Raw genomic sequence first — 21,721 nt, 5'->3', positions numbered from 1 at the left:
TTCCTTCTCCCCTACTCTTCTCTTCCTCTTCCCCTTCCTACCCTCTCTCCTTCTCCCTTCCATCTTCCTCTCCTCACCACTTTCTTCCCTCCTCTTCCTCTCATCTAGGAGGACACATTTCAACAAGAGAGGGGACATTTTATGCTTACCATTGTCTGCTAATATTCAGAGGGAGTTGAAAGTTAACCAGAAACATTTAGAAGCTTTCTAGCAGTGGGCCAAGGAGCAAAGAGAAGTGGCCCACCTCTGCAGCAGGGAGCAGCTGTCTCTCCGCTGAAGAGCATCTGGGGTGAACTGACAAGTGTGGTGCATCAGCTGCCAAAGCATGCAGGGTAGGCATGGTGGTGTGCCGTTCGCTATTCCCCCCTTCTCTCCCCCGCCCCCTGTTCTTTAGGGAGAAAGGATGATGCCCATGTCAGGCATAAGCATGACTCTGGACCTCGTCCCTTCTTTAGCGTATTCCCCATCGGTCCTTGAATGAGAACATCAGCTGCTGCTGTGCCAGAAGCTGCTTCTCTTCTTCCTAATAGCAGGACTGCTTTAATGGGGGTCCCCAGTTTTGGTTCATTTTCTTGTTGGGGAAAATCCTTCCAGGCTGATCTGTGCCGTCTTCTCCCTTTTCCTCTGAGGGGTGTTTAGCTGATGGCCACTTCCCCACATCCTTCAACTGCAGTTCAATGACTCTTCAAAGCTTTGATGCTTTCAAGGTAGAAAGAGGGAAGGCTTCCCTGAAACACCGTTATTTTCTACCTTTAAGATCCTTCAGGCTGGCATTTTGATAGTCAATCAGAACAAGGTTTTCATGATTAATTATTTGACAGTATCCATTTCAATAGCCAACATTCTTCTATTATGCTGAATTACATGTAAAATATAGTGAATTCTGCCTGTGTGTGGGGGGGGGATTTGGAGGCCCCAGCAATGGCAAATGACATGGGGGGGGGGAGCTGGGCTCAAGGGACCTCTTGACATTTTGCAAAATAGATGTTTCCTAGAAGAGCCACCAGATCCCCCAAACACTCATTGGACCCAGATTAGTTGCCATTTGGTTAGGTTAGGGGAGATTTGTGTTTGTTACAGATCACGTGCTGGTTCTGCCGGGCTCAAACTTAACAAAAGGATGTAAAAGACTTGCAAAAATGAAGCAGTGAAGTTTCTCAATGGCAGGAAAGGGGCAGATCGGAGCTCTAGGTCCCAATCCACCCCCAGTCTTCCCAAATTGATGGGCCTCTCTAGGATGGGCCTCTTGCTTCCATGCTCATCCCATGGCTCTCCGGAAGGAACCTGTGAAAGGACACCCCTCCCTTCTCTCCCTTCATCTTACTTCCCTCCCTTCCTCTTTTCTTCCTTCCCCCTTCCTTCCTCTCTTCCTTCCTCTCTTCCTCCTTCCCTTCTTTCCCTCCCTCTGTCCCTTCATCTTCCCTCCTTCCTTCTTTCCTTCCTTCCTTCCCTCCCTCCCTCCCTCTTTTCTTCCTTCCTCCCCTCCTTCCTTCCTCTCTTCCTTTCTCCCTTTCTTTCTTCCCTCTGTCCATTCATCTTCCCTCCCTCCTTCCTTCCCTTCCCCCTCCCCCTTTCTCCTTCCTTCCCTGCCTCCCCCCTTCACCTTCCCTCCCTCTCTTCCTTCCTTCTCTCCATCCCTTTTCTTCCTTCCTCCCCTCCTTCCTTCCTCTCTTCCTTTCTCCCTTCCTTCCTTCCCTCCCTCTGTCCCTTCATCTTCCCTCCCTCCCTTTTCTTCCTTCCTCCCCTCCTTCCTTCCTCTCTTCCTTTCTCCCTTTCTTTCTTCCCTCTGTCCATTCATCTTCCCTCCCTCCTTCCTTCCCTTCCCCCTCCCCCTTTCTCCTTCCTTCCCTGCCTCCCCCCTTCACCTTCCCTCCCTCTCTTCCTTCCTTCTCTCCATCCCTTTTCTTCCTTCCTCCCCTCCTTCCTTCCTCTCTTCCTTTCTCCCTTCCTTCCTTCCCTCCCTCTGTCCCTTCATCTTCCCTCCCTCCCTTTTCTTCCTTCCTCCCCTCCTTCCTTCCTCTATTCCTTTCTCTCTTCATCTTCCCTCCCTCCCTCTTTCCTTCCTTCCCTCCTTCCTCAAGTGCAGCTTATAAGGACTGTCCCCTTGCTTGTTTATTAAAAGTGCAGCAAAGAAGGAGCGGATTCCCAACTGAGGCGTTGCTTTCCCGCTTTTTTTTTACCGCGCACATTTTTCTTACAATTCATGGGGCTCCTTCTGCCACCAGCCAAGGTCAATATACTGAAATAAAGCACCTTATATGGCTAACATGCTGCTCATTGGCCTTTTTAGGGTCTTGATGGGGGGAAGATCCGCCTCTGGGGTTTGATAATCTGGCTGGTATTTATACGGAAAGCATCCCACCGCAAAGTCCCCGAGGGAAGAGAGGCGTTTCCTGCGGCACTCGGTGAGTAAGGTGAACCGATTCTGCTCAGGGAATCAGGGAATCAATTTCTCCAGAGCTGGGAAGGATCAGGGAGATCCCTCCAGCCTTAAAACTCTGGAAGTGGAAGTTGGATCCCATCTGGGTTGAGAAGCAGCAGTCAACTCTCTGGGGCTTGTGATCCTCTCAGAGTCCCTGGGAACCTTTTGCATTATTGACCCAGATGCTTTCAAATCTTTTGGCAGGACTCAGTTGGGGGGTGGGGGTGGGAGGCAGCCCTGAGCAGCTCCTGTCCTGGGAATGGGGGGAAACCTCGGGGCGGGAAGGCTCAGGAAAAGCTGGAGCTGGCAGATTGGAAAGAAACTTTGGGGGAAATTGGGCAGCCTCTGGCTGGCTATTTCTGGGTATGTCCTAGAATTCAACGCAGGCAGGTGAGAGGTTCTTCCCCGAGATTTCTGAATCCATTCCAGTAACATTTGTATTATTATTTTTTACTGCCACTGAAATTAGGATCAGTTCCGAGGATGGGAGCATTTGTTCCTTTCTAACGTTATAAAAGCAGGATGTTGTGCTTGGATCTGAAGGAGAAGCAGAAGGAGGGGCTCTTTTTAAAAAGGCAGAAGGAGAAAGTTTATTTCCATTTTTGGAAAAAGCCTCGGTGGACCTCCCGTTTCTCTTTCCTCTCGCCCAGCCTGGAGCTGTCCTTCATAAGCCTTCTGTGATTCATGCCCTGAGCCCTTGGGATGGGTGGAGAGATCAGAAGTTGTGGCCATCCACCGACAGGCTGCTGCTCTGCTAAAAAAAACCAAAAGATGGATTGTTTAAATTCATCATGAAACCGCATCATCTGGGGGAGGGGGGATTAGACATGAAATCCCCCAAATGAGGGGTACCCCAACCCGCAGGTCACAGCCTGATACTGGACCATGGCCTGATCAGAACTGGGCCACGCAAGCAGCAGTCAGCATGCATGAGCAGCCCCATTGGCCCAAGCGGTGGGCACTCATGTGGGCACACAAAGGCTGCCCCTCCCACAGACCTTTTTCCTCTTCCCTTCCCCCACCATCAGCCCACCAATCCAGAAAGGTTGGGGATCATCATGAATGCTTCTTCCTCCTCCCAGGTTTTCATTCAAGTACTTTAAGAGTTTTACTTTTAGAGAAGCAAATGTTGGGACTCATTTCATCTGGGAACACTTCCCTCCCTCCCTCCCTCCCTCTCATCTCTTTTTCTTTCTTCCTTCCTTCCATCCATCCATCTTTTCCTTCCTTCCCTCGCTCCTTCCTTCCTTCTTTTCCCTTCTTCCCTCCCATCTCTTTTTCTTCCTTCCTTCCTTCTATCCAACTTTTCTTTTCCTCCTTCCTTCCTTCCATCTTTTCCCTCCCTCCTTCCTTCCTTTCTTCCTTTTCCCTCCTTCCTTCCTTCTTTTCTCTCCCTCCCTTCCATCTTTTAACTCCTTCCTTCCATCTTTTCCCTTCCTTCCTTCCATCTTTTTCTTCCTTCCTTCCTTCCATTTTTTCCTTCCTTCCTTCCTTCCTTCCTTCCTTCCTTCCTTCCTTCCTTCCTTCCTTCCTTCCTCTTTCTGTAGTTGCTTAAAGCTTTGTGGTTTGGGAGACCTTTATTAAATCCTTCCTTATCCAAAGAAGCACGAAGTGCTGAAGTGAGGCGAGTCTGAATTGAGACCAAGCAAAGACCTGAGTCTTCTGGTCTATAAAAGATCAGAACCTCTGTTGCCTCTTTGGATGTTTAGAATGACTTATGGTTATTCTTAAAAGCTAAAGATATGAAACTGAAAGAAAATTTCATTCGAATACAGCAGTTATTTTTAGCTAGTTGGCAATTGAAAAATACCCAGTTGATGGTACAAAATATTAATTTGATGTTGCTCAATAGTCTTTAGAGGTAAAGATGAGATTTTACTTTGGTCATTAAACTGCTCAGGGTCGCACAAGACATGTGGAAACATCCCAGTGTCATCTGAGAATTGGTGGTCAAGAATTCCCTGGTTGTGAAGGGATGGAACAGAGAGTCCATCTGCTTGGGTCACTTGAGTCCAGCAAAGATGTTCACTCTTCTGAGTGTAGAGATTCCTCATGGATTGTAGCTATTGTTCATTGGTCTCCGTGCTTTAAAAGAGTAGAAATAGAAATAATAGAAATAGAATTCTTTATTGGCCAAGTGTGATTGGATACCCAAGGAATTTGTCTATCATACAGAAGATTTCAGTGTACATACAAACTGTAAACATATAGCTTACATAAAAACATAAGTTCTCAATGTACATAGAAACTAAGTAATAAACCATAAATCAGAAGATACAAACAAAAAAATGTTGAATCACAAGATACCAATAGGAGTAGGCAATAGCAAAGATGAGAAGGATAACAACGTGTTTAGCAAAATAAAGGTGCCAGAGGAAAAAGCTGTCTTTGGGTGTGTCCCATAGCAGCATCCTGATGTGAGGGGTCTGCAGATATTTTCACACCCCTCTTTCTGGTTTGTGCAGTGTACAGGCCCTCAGTGGAAGGCAGGCTGGTTGCGATTGCTTTTTCTGCAGTCCTAATTATCCGTTGAAATCTGTATCTGTCTTGTTTGGTTGCTGTACCAAACTGGACAGTTATAGAAGTAGAAATGACTGATTCAATAATTCCCCTGTAGAACTCTTATCAGCAGCTCCTTGATATAATAAGCAGGTTTCTTTCTTTTTTTTTGATTTATTAGATTTTTCCTCACCTTTTGTACAAGAGCTCAATTGCAACTTAGTGCCTTCTAATCCGATTCTTTCAACAAGAACCCTATGAGGTACTATACGTAGATTCGTCTATGTATGTTATTTCAAAGAGCAATCTACTGGTAGTAAAAACTTCTTGTTTTCCATTTTATCCTCCTGAAGTTTCCTTGGAACTTTTCCATGCAGTGAACTGCTCTTCTTGCACCAGAGGCCTTTTGTCTCAGTTGGGCAAGGAACAGCAGCTGGAGGGCTCAGCCCAGGCAACTCCATGAGCTTGTCTTCGTGCAGCCATCCTGAGCTCATTTGCTACAAAATTATCTTGTCCCCATCCATCACCAATTCTTCTCCCTTGGGATACAGCTTGGGTGCACTGGTAAGGATGAGCTGCAGCTATCAATCAAGGCTTCTGGTTTGCCTTTTGAACAGCTGAAATCCAGTGACGGAGAGCTGCTAAGATGTCAGGATGATGAGTTTTATAGGCGTCAATAGGTGCAGCACACATATATCTTTTTGGTCTTTGGGGCCTAAATAAAAATGATTGATAGAATGGAGTGGAATGGAATGGAATGGAATAGAATAGAATAGAATAGAATAGAATTCTTTATTGGCCAAGTGGGCACACAAGGAATTTGTCTTTGGTGCAGATGCTCTCAGTGTACATAAAAAGACAAGGTACATTGTCTTGACAAGATACATGATTGGTTGGTTGGTTGGTTGGTTGGTTGGTTGGTTGGTTGGTGTATAAAGTGGTTTACTTTCAGTTAATTTGTCAAGCAAGGTTCTCCTCAAAGAATCCAAGAAATTGCATTTGGTGATGTGGCAACAAAACTTTTGTGAGAGTCCCTGTTCTGCTCCCACTGGCATTATCAGAGCATTCCCGTGCAGAGAGAGAAATGCTTGTTGCCAGATTCCTTCGGGAATAGTTTCCCCAGAAGAGCTTTCTTCCCCTTCTGACTCAGGTTAGGGGCTTGCCTGGGCACCTGCCCTAAGCCCTGTGGCCGCTGCTTGCCTGCCCACCCTGGTTCTTCCAGGCGAAGAACTCCTAACTTCCCAGCACAGCCAAACTCTTCTGTCCTTCAGGTCCCCTGCACCACGTTTTGTCACAACCATGTGTGAAGAGGAGACAACGGCCTTGGTTTGCGACAACGGCTCCGGGCTCTGCAAGGCTGGCTTTGCTGGGGATGACGCCCCTCGTGCAGTCTTCCCCTCCATCGTGGGACGCCCACGTCACCAGGTTGGTATCCCGAGCTTTTTTTTGAGGGGGGGAGTGATTCTGGACTCCAAAGGATTGCAAGACCCTGCCTCAAGGGAGCCAGAGTCTCAAGAAGGGCCGTTCCTCTCCTGCTGAAAAGAACCTCAGGATCTGGGTAAGCTAGCAACCATGTTCAGAGAAAGAGGAGATGAAAAGCTAGTAATTAAAATCTGAAAGGAAAATGCTTCAGGTAAGGACAAACAAGACAATGGACCTTAAATGCTGATAATGCAAAAGCCATTTATTCACATGGTGCGTTTGGGTGTGTGAAACTTGCAACCACCCTCAAAGTACAATCTGTCAAATGTCTCAAGAAAATTCAGACTGAGTTTTTTTTTCAACTGCAGAACTTTTAGCATTTACTCTAGGAATGAGGTCAGCTCCCTAGAAATGGACAGTCTCTTTGGCTCCAGCCTCATCTGGGATGTAAGCCTGATCCTGAAGAAGGCAGAGAGGATTCAGACAGGATTGGGGCTAATCTTCTGGGGATTCAGCTCCCCATAAGAAGGATCAGGAAGGCCTTTCTTAGTGAGACTCACCGTCTGGGCCTGCATTGACGCTCCTCCTCCTGTCCAGCCAAGAGTGGCCTGGCCCCCACACATGAGGTGGATCGGTACTATGAGAGGCTGGTCAAGTGGCTTCCTGGGTTGGCTGGGACCCATGGAGAAGCCAGGAGGGTAGCCGTTCTCGGGGCCAAATGGCTCTAGTCCTGGGCAGGTGTTCCCGACCCCCAGGAAGAAGGAAAGGGACCCAATTCTGCCCAGCTCAGCTACAATGGCTCCCTAATCCTTGTTTGTGAGGAGGTTGAGCTGCCCTTTGAATGTTGGACAGCACTAGGCCCCTTGTCTCCGAAGTGGAGGAGGGGATGGAGGGCATGGGAGGAGTCACAGCTGGGTATTGTCACAGCCCATCTGCCCAGAGACTGAGGTAAATCTTGAGGCCACTCCCTCTACTCCTCCTCTGACTCTCCAGATTAACCTCAGTCTTCGGCCCAGAAGGAGCTAATTAATTTAGCTGGCTCTCCTTGGTACGAAATTTACCTTTGAATTTCTCAGCATAGTTTGTTGAGCGTCTTCTCTTACCTCCTCTCATGTGCTTGGCAATCGGCCTGTACACAGAAGCGGTTAGCGCTACTGAGAGGCTCCCGAGCCGCGGGCCAGTTGCGGCGGGGGGAGGAGCCCCAGGCTCTGCATATAAACGCGGCTGCAAGCGATCCCAGATTCAACGCAGGGATCGCAGGACCCAGGAAGAAGGAGAGCCACTCAGTTGGAGTCAGCTCACGTGTTCAGACCACGTGGTCGGCAGTCGCCATCTTGGGTGCCAGGGCGCACGCATGGAGCGCAGGATCCGGCTTCCGGTTGCAGAGGCCGCAAGTGCCTGTGACCACCGCCAGCACACAGCAGAAGGATTGGGCCCGAACTCCACCAGTAATCTGGGGAGGGCCACAGTATCTGGCGGTGGGCCGGTCGTAACTCATGCCATGGATTGCTAGCGAGGCTAAAGAGCGGAGATTTGAAGGAGCGCCGAGTCTTCACAGGCAGCCTACTGACCAGTTCCAGCAGAGAGAGAGAGAGAGGAGGTGGATCGACTAACTGTGAGAAGAATTGCAATGATGGACAACTTGAGAAGTGGAGGTCCGGTCCGATTTGATTCCCCAGAGGATACAGACCCGGGTGAGGGACCCCCCCACTGGGGGCCCAATCCTATGGAGAGAGGGGCAGACCCACGGTGAGGAAGTGAACCTCCAAATCCTCACGGAGGGAGCACCCTAGGCAGGAAGTTAGGGTCACCAAGGCGGCAGGCAGGAGAAACAGGGATACCATCAGCCCTTCCACAGCCAGATCTCGTTCTCCAGGCAGGGCCGCCTCCCTGATGGAGGATCCTCCCGGCTCTCTAGCCTCCCCACATGGCTCGCTAAGGGAGGGTAGTCCCTTATCCCCCCCTTTCACCAGCCCACCCCTCTGGAGCTCGAGGAGACCCCTTCATACACCTCGAGGTCATCTAGACCTGCCTAGACCTTCAACCTCCAGAGACCTCAGAGCAGACTCTCCCTCAATGGCTAGCAAGGAATTGGGATCAGGTGGGGAGCACAAGGACGTTGGCTTCTCTGATGATCAAGAGGCTCAGACCCCTGAGGCCCCAGCCATCATGGGACTCTTTTCCCCCACTCTCTTTAGTTCCCTGATGCTCAAGGCTAAGACCACAGCAGACCTGGATATCCCAGTATCCAGCCAGGACACTGCTACCCCTAGCTCAAGTGCGGGAACCAAGAAGGGTCGTTTCCACAGGCCCCAGGTGGAGAAGGAGGAAATCCCTACCCCAGACCTATTCCTGGAGGTACTCAAGTCCCAATGGGCTCAGACCGGGGAGCAATGATTGCAGATACTATAACCTTAATGCTACCTTTACTCAAGCCTTACAGGTACCTTCCATGGACGCCCCAGTGGCTAGTCTGGCCTCCTCCTCACCGGTGGTGACAGGAGACATTTTCAACTGCCTGAAGATGGAAGACAGAAAGGTGGAGTTGGTTATGCGCAAGACGTTCCAGGCGTATCGGTGGTGATCAGGGCTGCCGCAGCAGCCTCTTTTTTCAACAGGACCACCCTGCTATGGCTGGAACAACTCCGAGACAGAACTCCAGCGTTGGACGTAAGACTCCTGCAGGACATTACGAAAGTGATGGCAGCCACCCAGTTCTTGGCGGATGCCACCCTGGATGCGGTAAGGTACTCTTCCAGGGCCTTATCCTCTTCAGTGGCATCCAGATGTTTGCTGTGGCTGTGCAACTGACAGGCGGAGTTCTGGGCAAAATGGCAATTGGCAGCCACAGAATACACGAGGGAAAGCTGTTTGGTCCATCTCTGGACCCCATCCTCGTCGAGGACAAGAACAAGCGAAAGGTCTTCCCGTCTACGTCCAAGCAATCTGATCACCGCTCGGCACCCTACCCCAGAAGACCCAATTATTGAGCACCTGAACAGGACTTCCAACAGCCAAGGTACTCTGCTCCCAGATTCCCCAGGCAGGAGGATAGGCAGTTCTCTAGGGACAGATACAGGTTCCAACAGCCTAGCAAGCATCCCTTTCAACGGGGGGGGCGCCCCTTCCAAGAAACAAGGGATTTGGGATTGAATCACCCCATCGGTGGCTGCCTCACTGTGTTTGCGGATCATTGGGATTGCATCACCACGGATGCATGGGTGCTCCAGACAGTCAGCTTTGGTTTACGCTTGGAGTTTTGCTCCCAACCCCCAAATAGATTCCAGATCTTTTCCTCCTCCAAGAACCTGGCCAAGCACTCCCTCATGCGCAAGGCCATCCAGCATCTACTAGAAATCAGAGTGGTGGAGCTGGTTCCGGAGGGGGAGAAGGAATCAGGATTTTATTCAAATCTCTTCGTGGTTCCCAATAGTTCTGGAGGGTGGAGTGCCATCTTGGACCTTAAGCTATTAAATTCCAGGCTTGTCTACCGCAAGTTCAAGATGGCCTCCCTCAAGTCTATCCTGGAAGGGATTAGACAGGGGGACTTCCTAGCTTCCATTGATCTCATTGAGGCTTATCTACACATCATGATTGCACCAGACCACCATAGGTTCCTTAGGTTCTCCTATGGGGGCACTCATTACCAATGCAGGGCCCTTCCCTTCGGGTTGGCCTCCGCTCCCAGGACCTTCACCAAAGTTCTTGCCATGGTGGCAGGCCATCTCCGCTCCACACCGGTCTGGTTACATTGTTACCTTGATGACATCCTTGTATTAGCCACTTTGGTGGCTCGGGCCAAAGGGGACCTAAGTTTCACCATCGCCACCCTAAGGTCCCTGGGGTTCTTGGTCAACCTTGAGAAAAGTCACCTGACTCCCACCACCAGACTCCAACACCTGGGAACCATCATTGACTTGGTGGGGGGTCTTCCTCTTGGAGGAGCATAGGGACAGCATTGTGCAATTGATTCTACAGATTTGCAGGAATCGATCTGTTCCTGTAGCTCTTCTTTCCAGGCTTCTCGGCAGGTTTATCTCCTGCATCGGGATAGTGCCTTGGGCCCGGCTCCAGGCCAGAGAGATGCAGTGGTTCCTCCTTCCATACCAGAGAAACGGGACAAGCGACGCAGAATTCAAGGTCCTCGTGACGCCCCAGGTACTCCTGTCCCTCCGATGGTGGATGTCCCTGGCTCTGGCCAGGGGCTTCCTGTTCAGGGAGCCAGACAGGTTGGTCTTACTGACAGATGCGAGCCTGTTTGGTTGGGGGGGGGGACACCTGAACTCCCAGATGGCACAGGGACATTGGATGCCGACGGACCTTCGAAAAAACATCAACTGGCTGGAGTTTGGAGTGATCCACCTGGCTCTCCGGTGCTTCAAGGCGACGGTATCCGGGAAGCACATCTTGGTGCTGATGGACAATGTGGCAGCCAAGGCGCACGTGAACAAGCAAGGGGGCACCCACTCTGTGGCACTTCTCGACGAGGCAGTGAGATTGGGGAACTGGGCGGAACAGAATCTTCTATCAATCCGAGCAGAACACATCTCCAGGATGGAGAATCATCAGGCGGACTGGTTCAGCAGGGAGACGGTAGACCACGGAGAGTGGCAACTTCACCCCAGCATCTACAACCGGATCTGCCAGAGATTTGGCTGGCCGGCAGTGGATCTCTTTGCTTCCCCGTCGAACACCCAGCTTCCAAGGTTCATATCGCGGACACAGGGAGCAATGGACTCCCTGTGCTGCAGTTGGTCATCAGGACTTCTCTACGCTTTCCCTCCCCTTCCCCTCCTTCCTGGGGTGCTAAGGAAGCTAGTACTAGAGAGGACAGAGGTCATCCTGGTGGCTCCCTACTGGCCCTGTCATCCCTGGTTCGCAGATCTGATAGAGATGTCAACCTCTCCCCATTGGAAGATCCCTCAGAGGGAGGTGTCCCTTCTCCAGGGGAATCTGGTCCATCCAGACCAGACTGGCTCCAACTGACCATCTGGCAATTGAGCGGGCATAATTAAGGGACTCCCAGTTTTCCGCCAAGGTCATCGGGACCATCGAGGCTGCCGGGAGGGGATCCACCACTCGCATCTACAACGCAACCTGGGTCTCCTTTGCGTCCTGGTGTCAGTCTGCCCAGGTAGAGCCAGACTCAGCCACAGTTCCGCAGATATTGGATTTCCTCCAGGATGGACTGGAGAAAGGCCTGCCCCCTAGGTTTCAGCCCTTGCCACTGTCCTGCGGGGAGTGGGTACCCAATCTTTGTCGTCCCAACTTCCCATCATTAAGCGGTTCCTCAGAGGAGCTATCAACCTCCGCCCCCGTTTTCCCTCTTGGGACCTACCCACAGTGCTCCAGGCACTCCTGGAAGCACCATTCGAGCCCCTGAGGGAGGTGAATCTTCAGCTTCTTGCCCTTAAGGTGGTGTTCCTTGTAGCCATTACCTCTGCCAGGTGGGTGTCAGAAATCAACGTGCTGTCGGCTAGGGTGGATCTCTGCATATTTCACAGCAACAGGGTTGTTTTCAGGCTCGACCCAGCCTTCATGCCCAAGATTAATTCCCCCTTTCATAGGACTCAGGAGATGGTTCTCCTGGACTTTTGTCCATCTCCCTCTAGAGGAAGAGAGAGATCCTGCCATCACCTTGACGTCAGGAGGGCACTGCACATCTATCTGAAGCGCACATCACCATTAGGCGGTCGGAGACCCTCTTCGTTTCCTTCCACCCTGCAACCAGGGGAGCGAAGGTCTCCCCAGCCACCATCAGTAGATGGATCAGGCTGGCCATCTCCAAGGCCTATGAGGCGCGAGGCCTCCCGGTGCCCGAAGGCATCACCGCACACTCCACCAGGAGTGCAGCCACCTCGGCAGCCTGGGCCACCCAGGCCCCCATCGAGGACATATGCAGGGCGGCAGCATGAGCTTTGCCCTCTCCATTCATCAGACACTATCGGTTGGATGTTTTCGCCTCTGTGGAAGCATCCTTTGGAAGGAGAGTTCTCCAGAGAGTGCTAGACATTCAGGGGGACTCAGGCCCCATGGCCCCTCCCAGGAACACCTAGCTTTGGTATGTCCCAGCTGTGACTCCTTCCATGCCCCACTTTGGAGACTGTCAGTTGGTCTTATCTGAACTGCATGTCTCGAAGGAAGGCGTGGGGGCAGTCACTTCCCGCCCATAGTGCGCCCTGCGCAGGGTGGGCCTGAGTTCAGATAGTTACCGGTCAGTCAGGGACCAGGAGGGGAGTGGGGGGATTGCTGTGTTCCCTTCCTTCTAGATTCTCCTTGACTGGACCATCGGTTAATCTGGAGAGTCAGAGGAGGGGTAGAGGTGTGGCCTCAAGATTTACCTCAGTCTCTGGGCAGATGGGCCGTGACAATACCCAGCTGTGACTGCTCTCACGCCTTCCTTTGAGACATGCAGTTCAGGTAAGACTAACTGACATTGTAGGCCAAGGAGCTGAGTCTGGCTGGAGAAAATGAAACATTTGATCAACCCTTGTAGTAGGTTCTGCCTCCGTTGTCTGCTTGACCTTACCCCCTTTGCCTTCTAGGGTGTGATGGTGGGGATGGGCCAGAAAGACAGCTACGTGGGGGACGAGGCTCAAAGCAAGAGAGGAATCCTGACCCTGAAGTACCCCATTGAACACGGCATCATCACCAACTGGGACGACATGGAGAAGGTGGGCTTTTACTTGGAGGTTGCACCTGACCTTCTGGTCTTTAAGCAGAAGTGCTGACCGGAAGCAGTGGGAGAGAATGCAGACACCCTCCCTTGTGGCTTGATTGACTTGTCTGGTGGAATTTAATCAGCTGGTTCAAACTGCGGCCTCCCAGTTTCCAAGTAAATGAAATTTCAATTGGAGACAGATGTGCCCTTAACTGAATTCCCCCAGGACAAAAGGCCTTCTGCAGGGCAGAGCTGAAGAATATGCCCAATTCTTAGCGGACAAAATTGCTCGGTTTCGGTCGGACTTGGACTCCACCCCCGCAGTTCCAGCCGAGGCGCAGGGGGACCAAGTAGAACAGCTCTGGGTTGAGTTTCAAGACGTTACCCCCGGGGATGTGGACAAGGCCATGAGAGCTGTAAGTACTTCCACCTGCGTTCTGGATCCGTGTCCCTCATGGCTGGTTACTAACTGCAGTGAGGTGACACGAGGCTGGATCCAGGCGGTTGTGACCGCCTCCCTTCGGGAGGGGAACTTCCCCGCCGCACTGAAAGCGGCGGTGGTGAGACCCCTCCTGAAGAAACCATCCTTGGATCCAGCTGTTCTTAATAGCTATCGTCCAGTCTCCAACCTTCCCTTCCTGGGGAAGGTTGTTGAGAAGGTGGTGGCCTTCCAGCTCCAACGGTCCTTGGAGGAAGCAAACTACCTAGACCCCTTCCAGTCAGGCTTCAGGCCCGGTTACAGCACAGAAACCGCTTTGGTCGCATTGATGGATGATCTCTGGAGAGCCAGAGATGAAGGACGTTCCTCCATCCTGGTCCTCCTTGACCTCTCAGCGGCTTTCGATACCATCGACCATGGTATCCTTCTGCGACGACTGCGGGAGGTGGGAGTGGGAGGCACCGTGTTACGGTGGTTCTCCTCCTACCTCTCGGACAGGTCGCAGTCGGTGTTAGTGGGGGGGCAGAGATCGTCCCCTAGGCCCCTAAATTATGGGGTGCCTCAGGGTTCGGTCTTATCCCCCCTACTATTCAACATCTACATGAAACCGCTGGGAGAGATCATCCGCAGGCACGGGATTAGATACCATCAATATGCGGACGATACTCAATTGTATCTGTCCGCCCCGTGCCAAATCAATGAAGCGGTTGACGTGATGAGCCGGGGTCTTGAGGCCGTTATGGACTGGATGAGGGTGAACAAGCTTGTGCTCAACCCAGAAAAGACCGAGTGGCTGTTGTGTTTCCCTCCCAAAGATTTGGCTATTATTCCACCACTCAGGCTGGGGGGTCAAATTTTATACCCCTCAGAGAGGGTTCGCAACTTGGGAGTCCTCCTGGATCCACAGCTGTCATTTGACCACCACTTAACGGCTGTGACCAGGGGGGCATTCGCCCAGGTTCGCCTGGTGCGCCAGTTGCGACCCTACCTGAATCGGGAGGCTCTCACAACAGTCACTCGGGCCCTTGTGACCTCTAGGCTGGAATACTGCAATGTGCTCTACATGGGGCTGCCCTTGAGGAGCATCCGGCGACTTCAGCTAGTGCAGAATGCAGCCGCGCGAGTGATTGCGGGTGCACCCCGATTCACCCGCATAACACCTATCCTCCGCGAGCTGCGCTGGCTACCTGTTGATCTCCGGATGCGCTTCAAGGTGCTATTAATCACCCATAAAGCCCTACATGGCAGTGGATCTGGATACTTGAGAGACCGCCTTCTGCCAATTACATCCCTACGACCGATAAGATCTCATAGATTAGGCCTCCTCCGTATTCCATCGGCCAGCCAGTGTCGGCTGGCAACTACAAGGAGGAGGGCCTTCTCAGCAGTAGCCCCGACCCTTTGGAACGAGCTCCCCGTGGAGATTCGTACCCTCTCCACCGTCCAGGCCTTCCGCATAGCCTTGAAGAACTGGCTCGCCCGTCAGGCCTGGGGATAGGATAGTTACCCGCCCGAATGATGAGTGTTTGTTGTTTGCTATTTTATTACATGTTTTGTCCTACTGTCTGTATTCCCCTTTCCCAGTTTTTGTGTGAGCCGCCCTGAGTCCCCTCAGGGAAAAGGGCGGCCTACAAATTCTAATAAAATTCTAAATTCTAAAATTCTAAATTCTTCTGGGATGTATGTTAAAATATGAATCTTTTAGATCTGGTACCAAAGGACAACAAGACCAGACCTACTAGAAGTTTGGAAACAGCAATTTCTGGCTTCCGGAGGGTCTCCAGGGGCCCTGGGGAGGCTGTTTTCACCCTCCCCAGACTTCAGGAGGGAGGGGGAGGCATCATGCACACATGCATGGGAAGCAGCAGGGGGGAAGGCACACATGCACGGGGAGTGTGCGGGTGTGTGTGAATTATTGGTATGGGCACCCGTAGGCTTTCGGCACCTGAGCCAAAAAAGGTTAGCGTCCCCATTCTAGACCCCCTCCTGCTGCAAACGAAGTTAATCAATGCTTCCCTTTTCCCTCTAGATCTGGCACCACTCCTTCTACAATGAATTGCGAGTGGCCCCGGAAGAGCACCCCACATTGCTCACAGAGGCACCCCTGAACCCCAAGGCAAACCGGGAGAAGATGACCCAGGTAAATCCCCCATCCCAAGGCTGTTGTGAGAAAGGGCAGACACAGGGGAGGAAGCAACCACGGCTGCATCCTTATGACGCTAAGTGGGCAGACACCCTGCTCCAAGCAAGAGTCACGGGCACACACACACACACACACACACACACACACACACACACCAGCTGGCGCATTGGTCAGTGTATCCTGTGCAAGGAAGGAATTGGGAGACTCGGAAAGCTGGCAGGTCAGAAGCTTCCTAGGCAAAACCAGGTGGGGAGATCTCCCTTCGGACAGATCCTCTTCATTTTCTTTTTTCTTTTAAATATTTTTTATTAAACAGGGTTTTTTTTTTAAAGTTTTTTTTTCAATTTCCTTCTATGCAACATTTCCACCTCGGTATACATCTGTTGTATATGCATTTCTCCTCCCTTGTTTCAATTTCTCTTTGTACATATGATTCTAATGTTTTTTAAAATACATTTTAATGTATGCATTCCTTCAATTCCAATCCTTCATTGTATGTCATTTCCATTTATGCATGTTTATTCATCTCTACATATATATGACTAATTCCTAACTCCTGTGTCTTCTTCGTTTAATCTTTCCTTAATCTTTACGCCATTTATTTATTACGCCACACTCACCATTTATACCGCTCATTCCATACCATATAATAATCTGTTTCCTCTTTATATTTAATTTCTTTTGTGAGTCTATCCATCTCTGCATGCAGATCCTCTTCATTTTCAAGAGAGTTCCACACATTCATAGAAGGGGCTTCCCTTTTATGGGGTTTCCACAACAGTTCCCAAGTTATTATTGAGCAAAGCCTGTTCTGGGTGATCTGATGCTCCAGTCTAGCTCCTGTTCCTGATTTTCCTTTTTCCTCCCCCAGATTATGTTTGAGACCTTTAATGTCCCAGCCATGTATGTTGCCATCCAGGCTGTCTTGTCTCTTTACGCATCTGGCCGAACCACAGGTGAGTGCATCCGTCTTTATCTTCACAAGTTTGCATTTGGGTGATTTTATAACATACATACATACATACATACATACATACATACATACATACATACATACATACATACATACCATTTAATGTATCACCTTTCTACACCACCCATCTCATCCAAGTCATTCTATACTTAGAGCAGCAACTACAGCTCAAATCCAGAACAGCACTGCTGAAAGGGACAAGAAAGCTACTTATTTATTTATTTATTTGAAAAAACCTTTATTGAAAATTCAAAACATTAAAATACCAATACCTTTAAAAAATTTTTTGTATAAGTTACAATTCTTTTTGCCAGTACTAACATAACCATTTGTTATTCAAACACACTTTTATACATTCCTAATTATTCCTATATCTATACATCTATGTTTCTAAGGTGTATATTTCATCTTCCCATTATTTTTCCATAGATACCAGTTTTCTCAAAATGTATAATATTCTGAGTCTTCCAGGGACAACAAAGCTGTTTAAAGCAGCCACCTCTCTTCCTGGGGCTGCCAGAACCTGGAAAAGGAGGCGTTGGCTTTAAAGGCTTGCTTGGAAGTGCTCCGTGGGCATTTTCCCCCAGCTGCTTCCCCCTTGCCAATCTGCTCCATCTTTCTTGTGAGGGTACTTGGAACATGGCAAATGCAACTTCTGGCCATTTAATCTCTTGGTTGGATTCTTTAGGTGAAGCTTTAGCAGATTGGCTTTATATAACTTTATAAACTTGTGCTGGCGATCCGTACTTATGCTGGGCAGAGTCTCGGTGGCCCCTACCCTGAGCCCCAGTGAATGCTCCAAGGGACTTCAGGCTAGGGAAGGAAGGCTGTGACATCAGCTTTAAGCTACACTCACAAATGGGCATCTCTCTTGAGGTTTTACCCACCCTGCTTTTGCTAGGAGGTGGGGGGGAGGAGAAAATAATGTTTCACCTTTTAAATTTCAAGGTATCGTCCTGGACTCTGGTGACGGTGTCACTCACAACGTGCCCATTTACGAAGGCTATGCTCTGCCTCATGCAATTATGCGCCTGGATCTGGCTGGCCGGGACCTCACGGACTACCTCATGAAAATCCTCACAGAGCGAGGATATTCTTTTGTCACCACCGGTAAGGTGGAATTGGGTCTCTCGGGCTCCAGGGGGGTGGACTATATTAGTATTTCTTTCTCTGCCAAGGGATGGACAAAAGGACTCTTCTTTTAGGGAACTGTCCAGTCTCTTCTTAAAAACCTCCAGTGACGGAGCGCCCACGACTTCTGGTGGCAAGGAGTTCCACTTGTTAATGGTCCCTACTGTTCGGAAGTTTGTCCTTAATTCCAGTTGCTTCTCTTCTTGATTAGTTTCTGTCCATTGTTTCTTGCCCTGCCCCTCCGGTGCTTTGGAGGTGTGGATTAGTGCAGGACATACCCGCAACTCAGAGGAGCCCATGTCTGTTCAGACATGCCTTACACCTGCATGTTCAGTGCCCTGCTGTGGGCTGCTGCGGGTGCAACCAGCCTGTGTCTTCCACAGCTGAAAGAGAAATTGTGCGGGACATCAAAGAGAAGTTGTGCTACGTCGCCCTGGATTTTGAGAATGAGATGGCCACAGCAGCTTCCTCGTCATCCCTAGAGAAAAGCTACGAGCTGCCTGATGGACAGGTCATCACCATCGGCAACGAGCGGTTCCGTTGCCCCGAAACCCTCTTCCAGCCCTCCTTCATAGGTGAGTCTCTCCTGGGGAGCATCATGGAGAAAACATCTCACTCTGGGTAAAGAACAAATGGGAAGCCATAAACGGCTTTGCAGGGAAACCAGAGGTGGGATTCAGCAGGTTCTGACTAGCTCTGGAGAACCGTTAGCGGAAATTTTGAGAAGTTTGGAGAACCTGCAAATACCACCTCTGGCTTGCCCCGCCCCCACCTACTCTCTGTCTCCCGAGTCCCAGCTGATTGGGAGGAAATGGAGATTTTGCAGTATCCTTCCCCTGCCACACCCACCAAGCCATGGCACACCCACCAAGCTATGCCCACCAACCATGCCACACCCACTAGGCCACGCCCACAGAACCAGTAGTAAAAAAAATTGAATTCCACCACTAAGTGAAACTGTCGGGAACCCTAAAGTCACGGATTCAGTGAAACTAGCAACAACAAATAGCTTTGGTTTTCTGTTATACACTGTGGTCAAAAAAGTCAACATGGCAGCCACAACGATGCAATCAAAGCCCAGCCTCTTTTTATATGCGTTGCAAAGGCCTTCGGCCATTACTACCTGAACGCTTGTGATGGAAATGGGAGGGCCCCCCCATCTTTCCCAAAGATGTTCTGCGGAAAGAAATTGTGCCCAATGGTAGCGTTTAGGGTAGTGACGGTGATAAAACAAGGTGAACTTTGATGCAAAAATCATTCTTCAAGCTACAGAGGGAATTCTAGGTCAGCGCTGATTCCTCACTGGATCTGTGATCTTGTGCTCTTTCCACAGGCATGGAATCGGCTGGCATCCATGAGACGACATACAATTCCATCATGAAATGTGACATTGACATCCGCAAGGATCTTTATGCCAACAACGTTCTTTCCGGAGGCACCACCATGTATCCTGGCATCGCAGACAGAATGCAAAAAGAAATCACCGCCTTGGCTCCCAGCACAATGAAAATAAAGGCAAGTCTGCTGACTTTTGGGGTCCCCCAACCCCTGGGTCCTGGCTGGCTATGGGTCTGCGGTCTGTTCAGAACTGGGTTGCCCAAGTGGCAGGCAAGCACACCCCGTTCCATTTGCGCGAGCGGTGGGCACTCATACATGCCTGGGAAGCTCCATTTGTGCAAGTGGCGGGCATGTTCACCGCTCGTGCAGACGGAGCTTCACGCTGTGCATACGAGGCCCCCCCACATGAGCAAATGGAGCCTGTGCACAGGAGCAGAAACACACACTTGCCTCTCACACGGAATCATTTCTTCTCCCGTCCCGCCGGTCTGCAAAGCTGGGAAGGTTGGGGGCCATTGGTTTAGCACACCTGCAATCAGTACAGGTTGTGCAACCTTAGACAACTGAAATCAGGTCTGTGTATTTGGGGTAACCAGCAGCAGCTGCGGCAGGAGATAATCCAGGATAATAATATGGGAGTGTTTAATTGGGAGCCCCCCAGAGTTGGCCGAAAGATGGGCAGCTATATAAATGTTTGAAATAAATAAAGAAGTTCAAAGAGAATGTCTTCTTCCTATGAACAGATTGATCCAGCTCTGCTGAATTTAGGACCCATTGATGTGGATTTTAGGATTCTGCACATTTAGGAAAAACCAAATGCAGCATCCTAACATATAAACATTGGACAAATGTTGCATAATATACATAGACCAAGCATTCTGGGGTTTTTTTTGGGGGGGGGGGAAGCTTTATAGCTCTTCAGGTTAGAATTGTTTGTTTTTGCTGAATCCTGCCTCTTTCTAATTCCATTGTCAACTGACCAGCAAATGAATCTCCACGTTTTCTAGTCTCAGGGAATCTCTCTCACTAATGATGGAAGAGTAGAATCTAATATAAAAGCTGTTCGTTCTTTCTTTCTTTCTTTCTTTCTTTCTTTCTTTCTTTCTCTCTCTCTCTCTCTCTCTCTCTCTCTCTCTCTCTCTCTCCCTCCCTCCTTCTTTCTTTTTCTTCCTTCCTTCTTTTCTTTCTTCCTTCCTCCCTCACTCCTTCCTTCTTTCCCTTACTTCCTTCCTCCCTCTTTCTTTTTCTTCCTTCCTTCCTTCCTTTTCTTCCTTCCTTCCATCCATCCTCTTTCACATGCAATTCATACCTTCTGTAGGACAGCTGTTCTCACAGATCTGGGTTTCTGTACCTCTGAAATGTGAGGTCTGTATCCCTCTTGATCGCTTGTAACTGTTTTGGAAATCTTTCCACAGATTATTGCTCCCCCCGAGCGCAAATATTCTGTTTGGATTGGAGGCTCCATTCTGGCCTCTCTCTCCACCTTCCAGCAAATGTGGATAAGCAAACCAGAATATGACGAAGCCGGCCCTTCAATTGTACACCGGAAGTGCTTCTAAAGACCCAAACCAGATTATTCTCAAGCCAGAAGTCTCCTTCCTTCCTTCCTTCCTTCCTTCCTTCCTTCCTTCCTTCCTTCCTTCCTTCCTTCCTTCCTTCCTTCCTCCCTCCCTCCCTCCCTCCCTCCCTCCCTCCCTCCCTCCCTCCCTTCCTTCCTTCCTTCCTTCTCTGCATTGAGTTCTGAACCTTGCAAGTAGCATTAAACACTGTTTTTCAAGCCATGCAGTCTTTATATTTTCTCTGCCATTTTTATTTTAGCTGCTTTCAATAAATATCTTAGTGCTTTATCATATACCGGTAGTCCTCAATGTACAACCAGTGGTGGGATTCAGCCAGTTCGCACCACTTCAGGAGAACTGGTTGTTAAATTTCAGAGCAGTTTGGGTGGTTGTTGGAAGAAATCATTAGGGCAGAGAACCAGTTGTTAAATGATTTGAATCCCACCACTGCATTCAACCACATGGAGCCCAAGCTTTTCTGTTATTAAGTGAGACATTTGCTAAGTGCATTTTGCCCCAATTTATGACCTTACATGCCACCGTTGTTAAGTGAAACATGTAGTTGTTAAATTAGAGACACGGTTATTAAGCAAACTTCCTCGTTGACTTTCCTTGTCAGAAGATCGCAAAAGGTGATCACTGGGACACTGAGACCATCATAAATATGAGTTAGTCAGTAAATAGGTGGGTTTTCATCAGTGGTGGGTTTCAAAAATTGTTCGAACCTACTCTGTGGGTGTGGCCACCTTTGTGGGAGTGGCTTGCCGCCCATGTGACCGGAGGGCAGAAGCTTGCCACCCATGTGACCGGATATGAAGATGCCGACGACACTTGTCAGAACCACCTTCAATTACCTCACACACAGCACTGGCATGCATAAGAATATGATGTAAAGTTGTTTTTTAAAAGGCATCTTTGGTTTGCGTTAAAACAACTTCAACACACGCAATGTTCTGATTGCACCACAAACGCAGTAGTCATCCTTACCTTTCACAGAGGCACTGAGTTTTATAAATAGGAGCATGATAGTGTAGAATAATCATATCCAAGGACCAGTGGTGGGTTTCAAAAAAATTTGGAACCTCTTCTGTAGGTGTGGCCTGCTTTCCGGGTCCACTGGTGGAACCTCTTCTA

The 21,721-nt window shown here is 49.7% G+C and overlaps 1 protein-coding gene across 1 annotated transcript; it reads left to right on the top strand.

Moving 5' to 3' along the window:
• The first annotated feature begins 2,274 nt into the window (after positions 1–2,274).
• Positions 2,275–20,809, top strand: LOC106544672 (actin, gamma-enteric smooth muscle). The gene is made up of 9 exons (XM_087706013.1): positions 2,275–2,405; positions 6,193–6,346; positions 12,889–13,017; positions 15,473–15,583; positions 16,458–16,542; positions 17,508–17,669; positions 18,074–18,265; positions 19,024–19,205; positions 20,444–20,809. Exons 2-9 carry the CDS (start codon positions 6,221–6,223, stop codon positions 20,585–20,587), a joined length of 1,131 nt encoding a protein of 376 aa, XP_087562139.1. The 5' UTR covers positions 2,275–2,405; positions 6,193–6,220; the 3' UTR covers positions 20,588–20,809.
• Positions 20,810–21,721: the final 912 nt, after the last annotated feature.

Source organism: Thamnophis sirtalis, unplaced genomic scaffold (genome assembly GCF_051295495.1).
Source record: "Thamnophis sirtalis isolate CommonGarterSnake01/CBP01778 unplaced genomic scaffold, rThaSir2_p1.2 scaffold_2, whole genome shotgun sequence".
NCBI classification, from domain to species: Eukaryota; Metazoa; Chordata; class Lepidosauria; order Squamata; family Natricidae; genus Thamnophis; species Thamnophis sirtalis.
This window is presented reverse-complemented; position numbering and strand designations above follow the sequence as displayed.

What these genes read in the sequence shown, in the direction of transcription:
- LOC106544672 (XM_087706013.1), top strand. Translation starts at nt 6,221, where the DNA reads ATGTGTGAAGAGGAGACAACGGCCTTGGTTTGCGACAACGGCTCCGGG. An exon ending in ACCGGGAGAAGATGACCCAG is followed by an intron (nt 15,584 to 16,457) that starts GTAAATCCCCCA and finishes TTCCTCCCCCAG; the next exon opens with ATTATGTTTGAGACCTTTAA. An exon ending in CGCATCTGGCCGAACCACAG is followed by an intron (nt 16,543 to 17,507) that starts GTGAGTGCATCC and finishes TTAAATTTCAAG; the next exon opens with GTATCGTCCTGGACTCTGGT.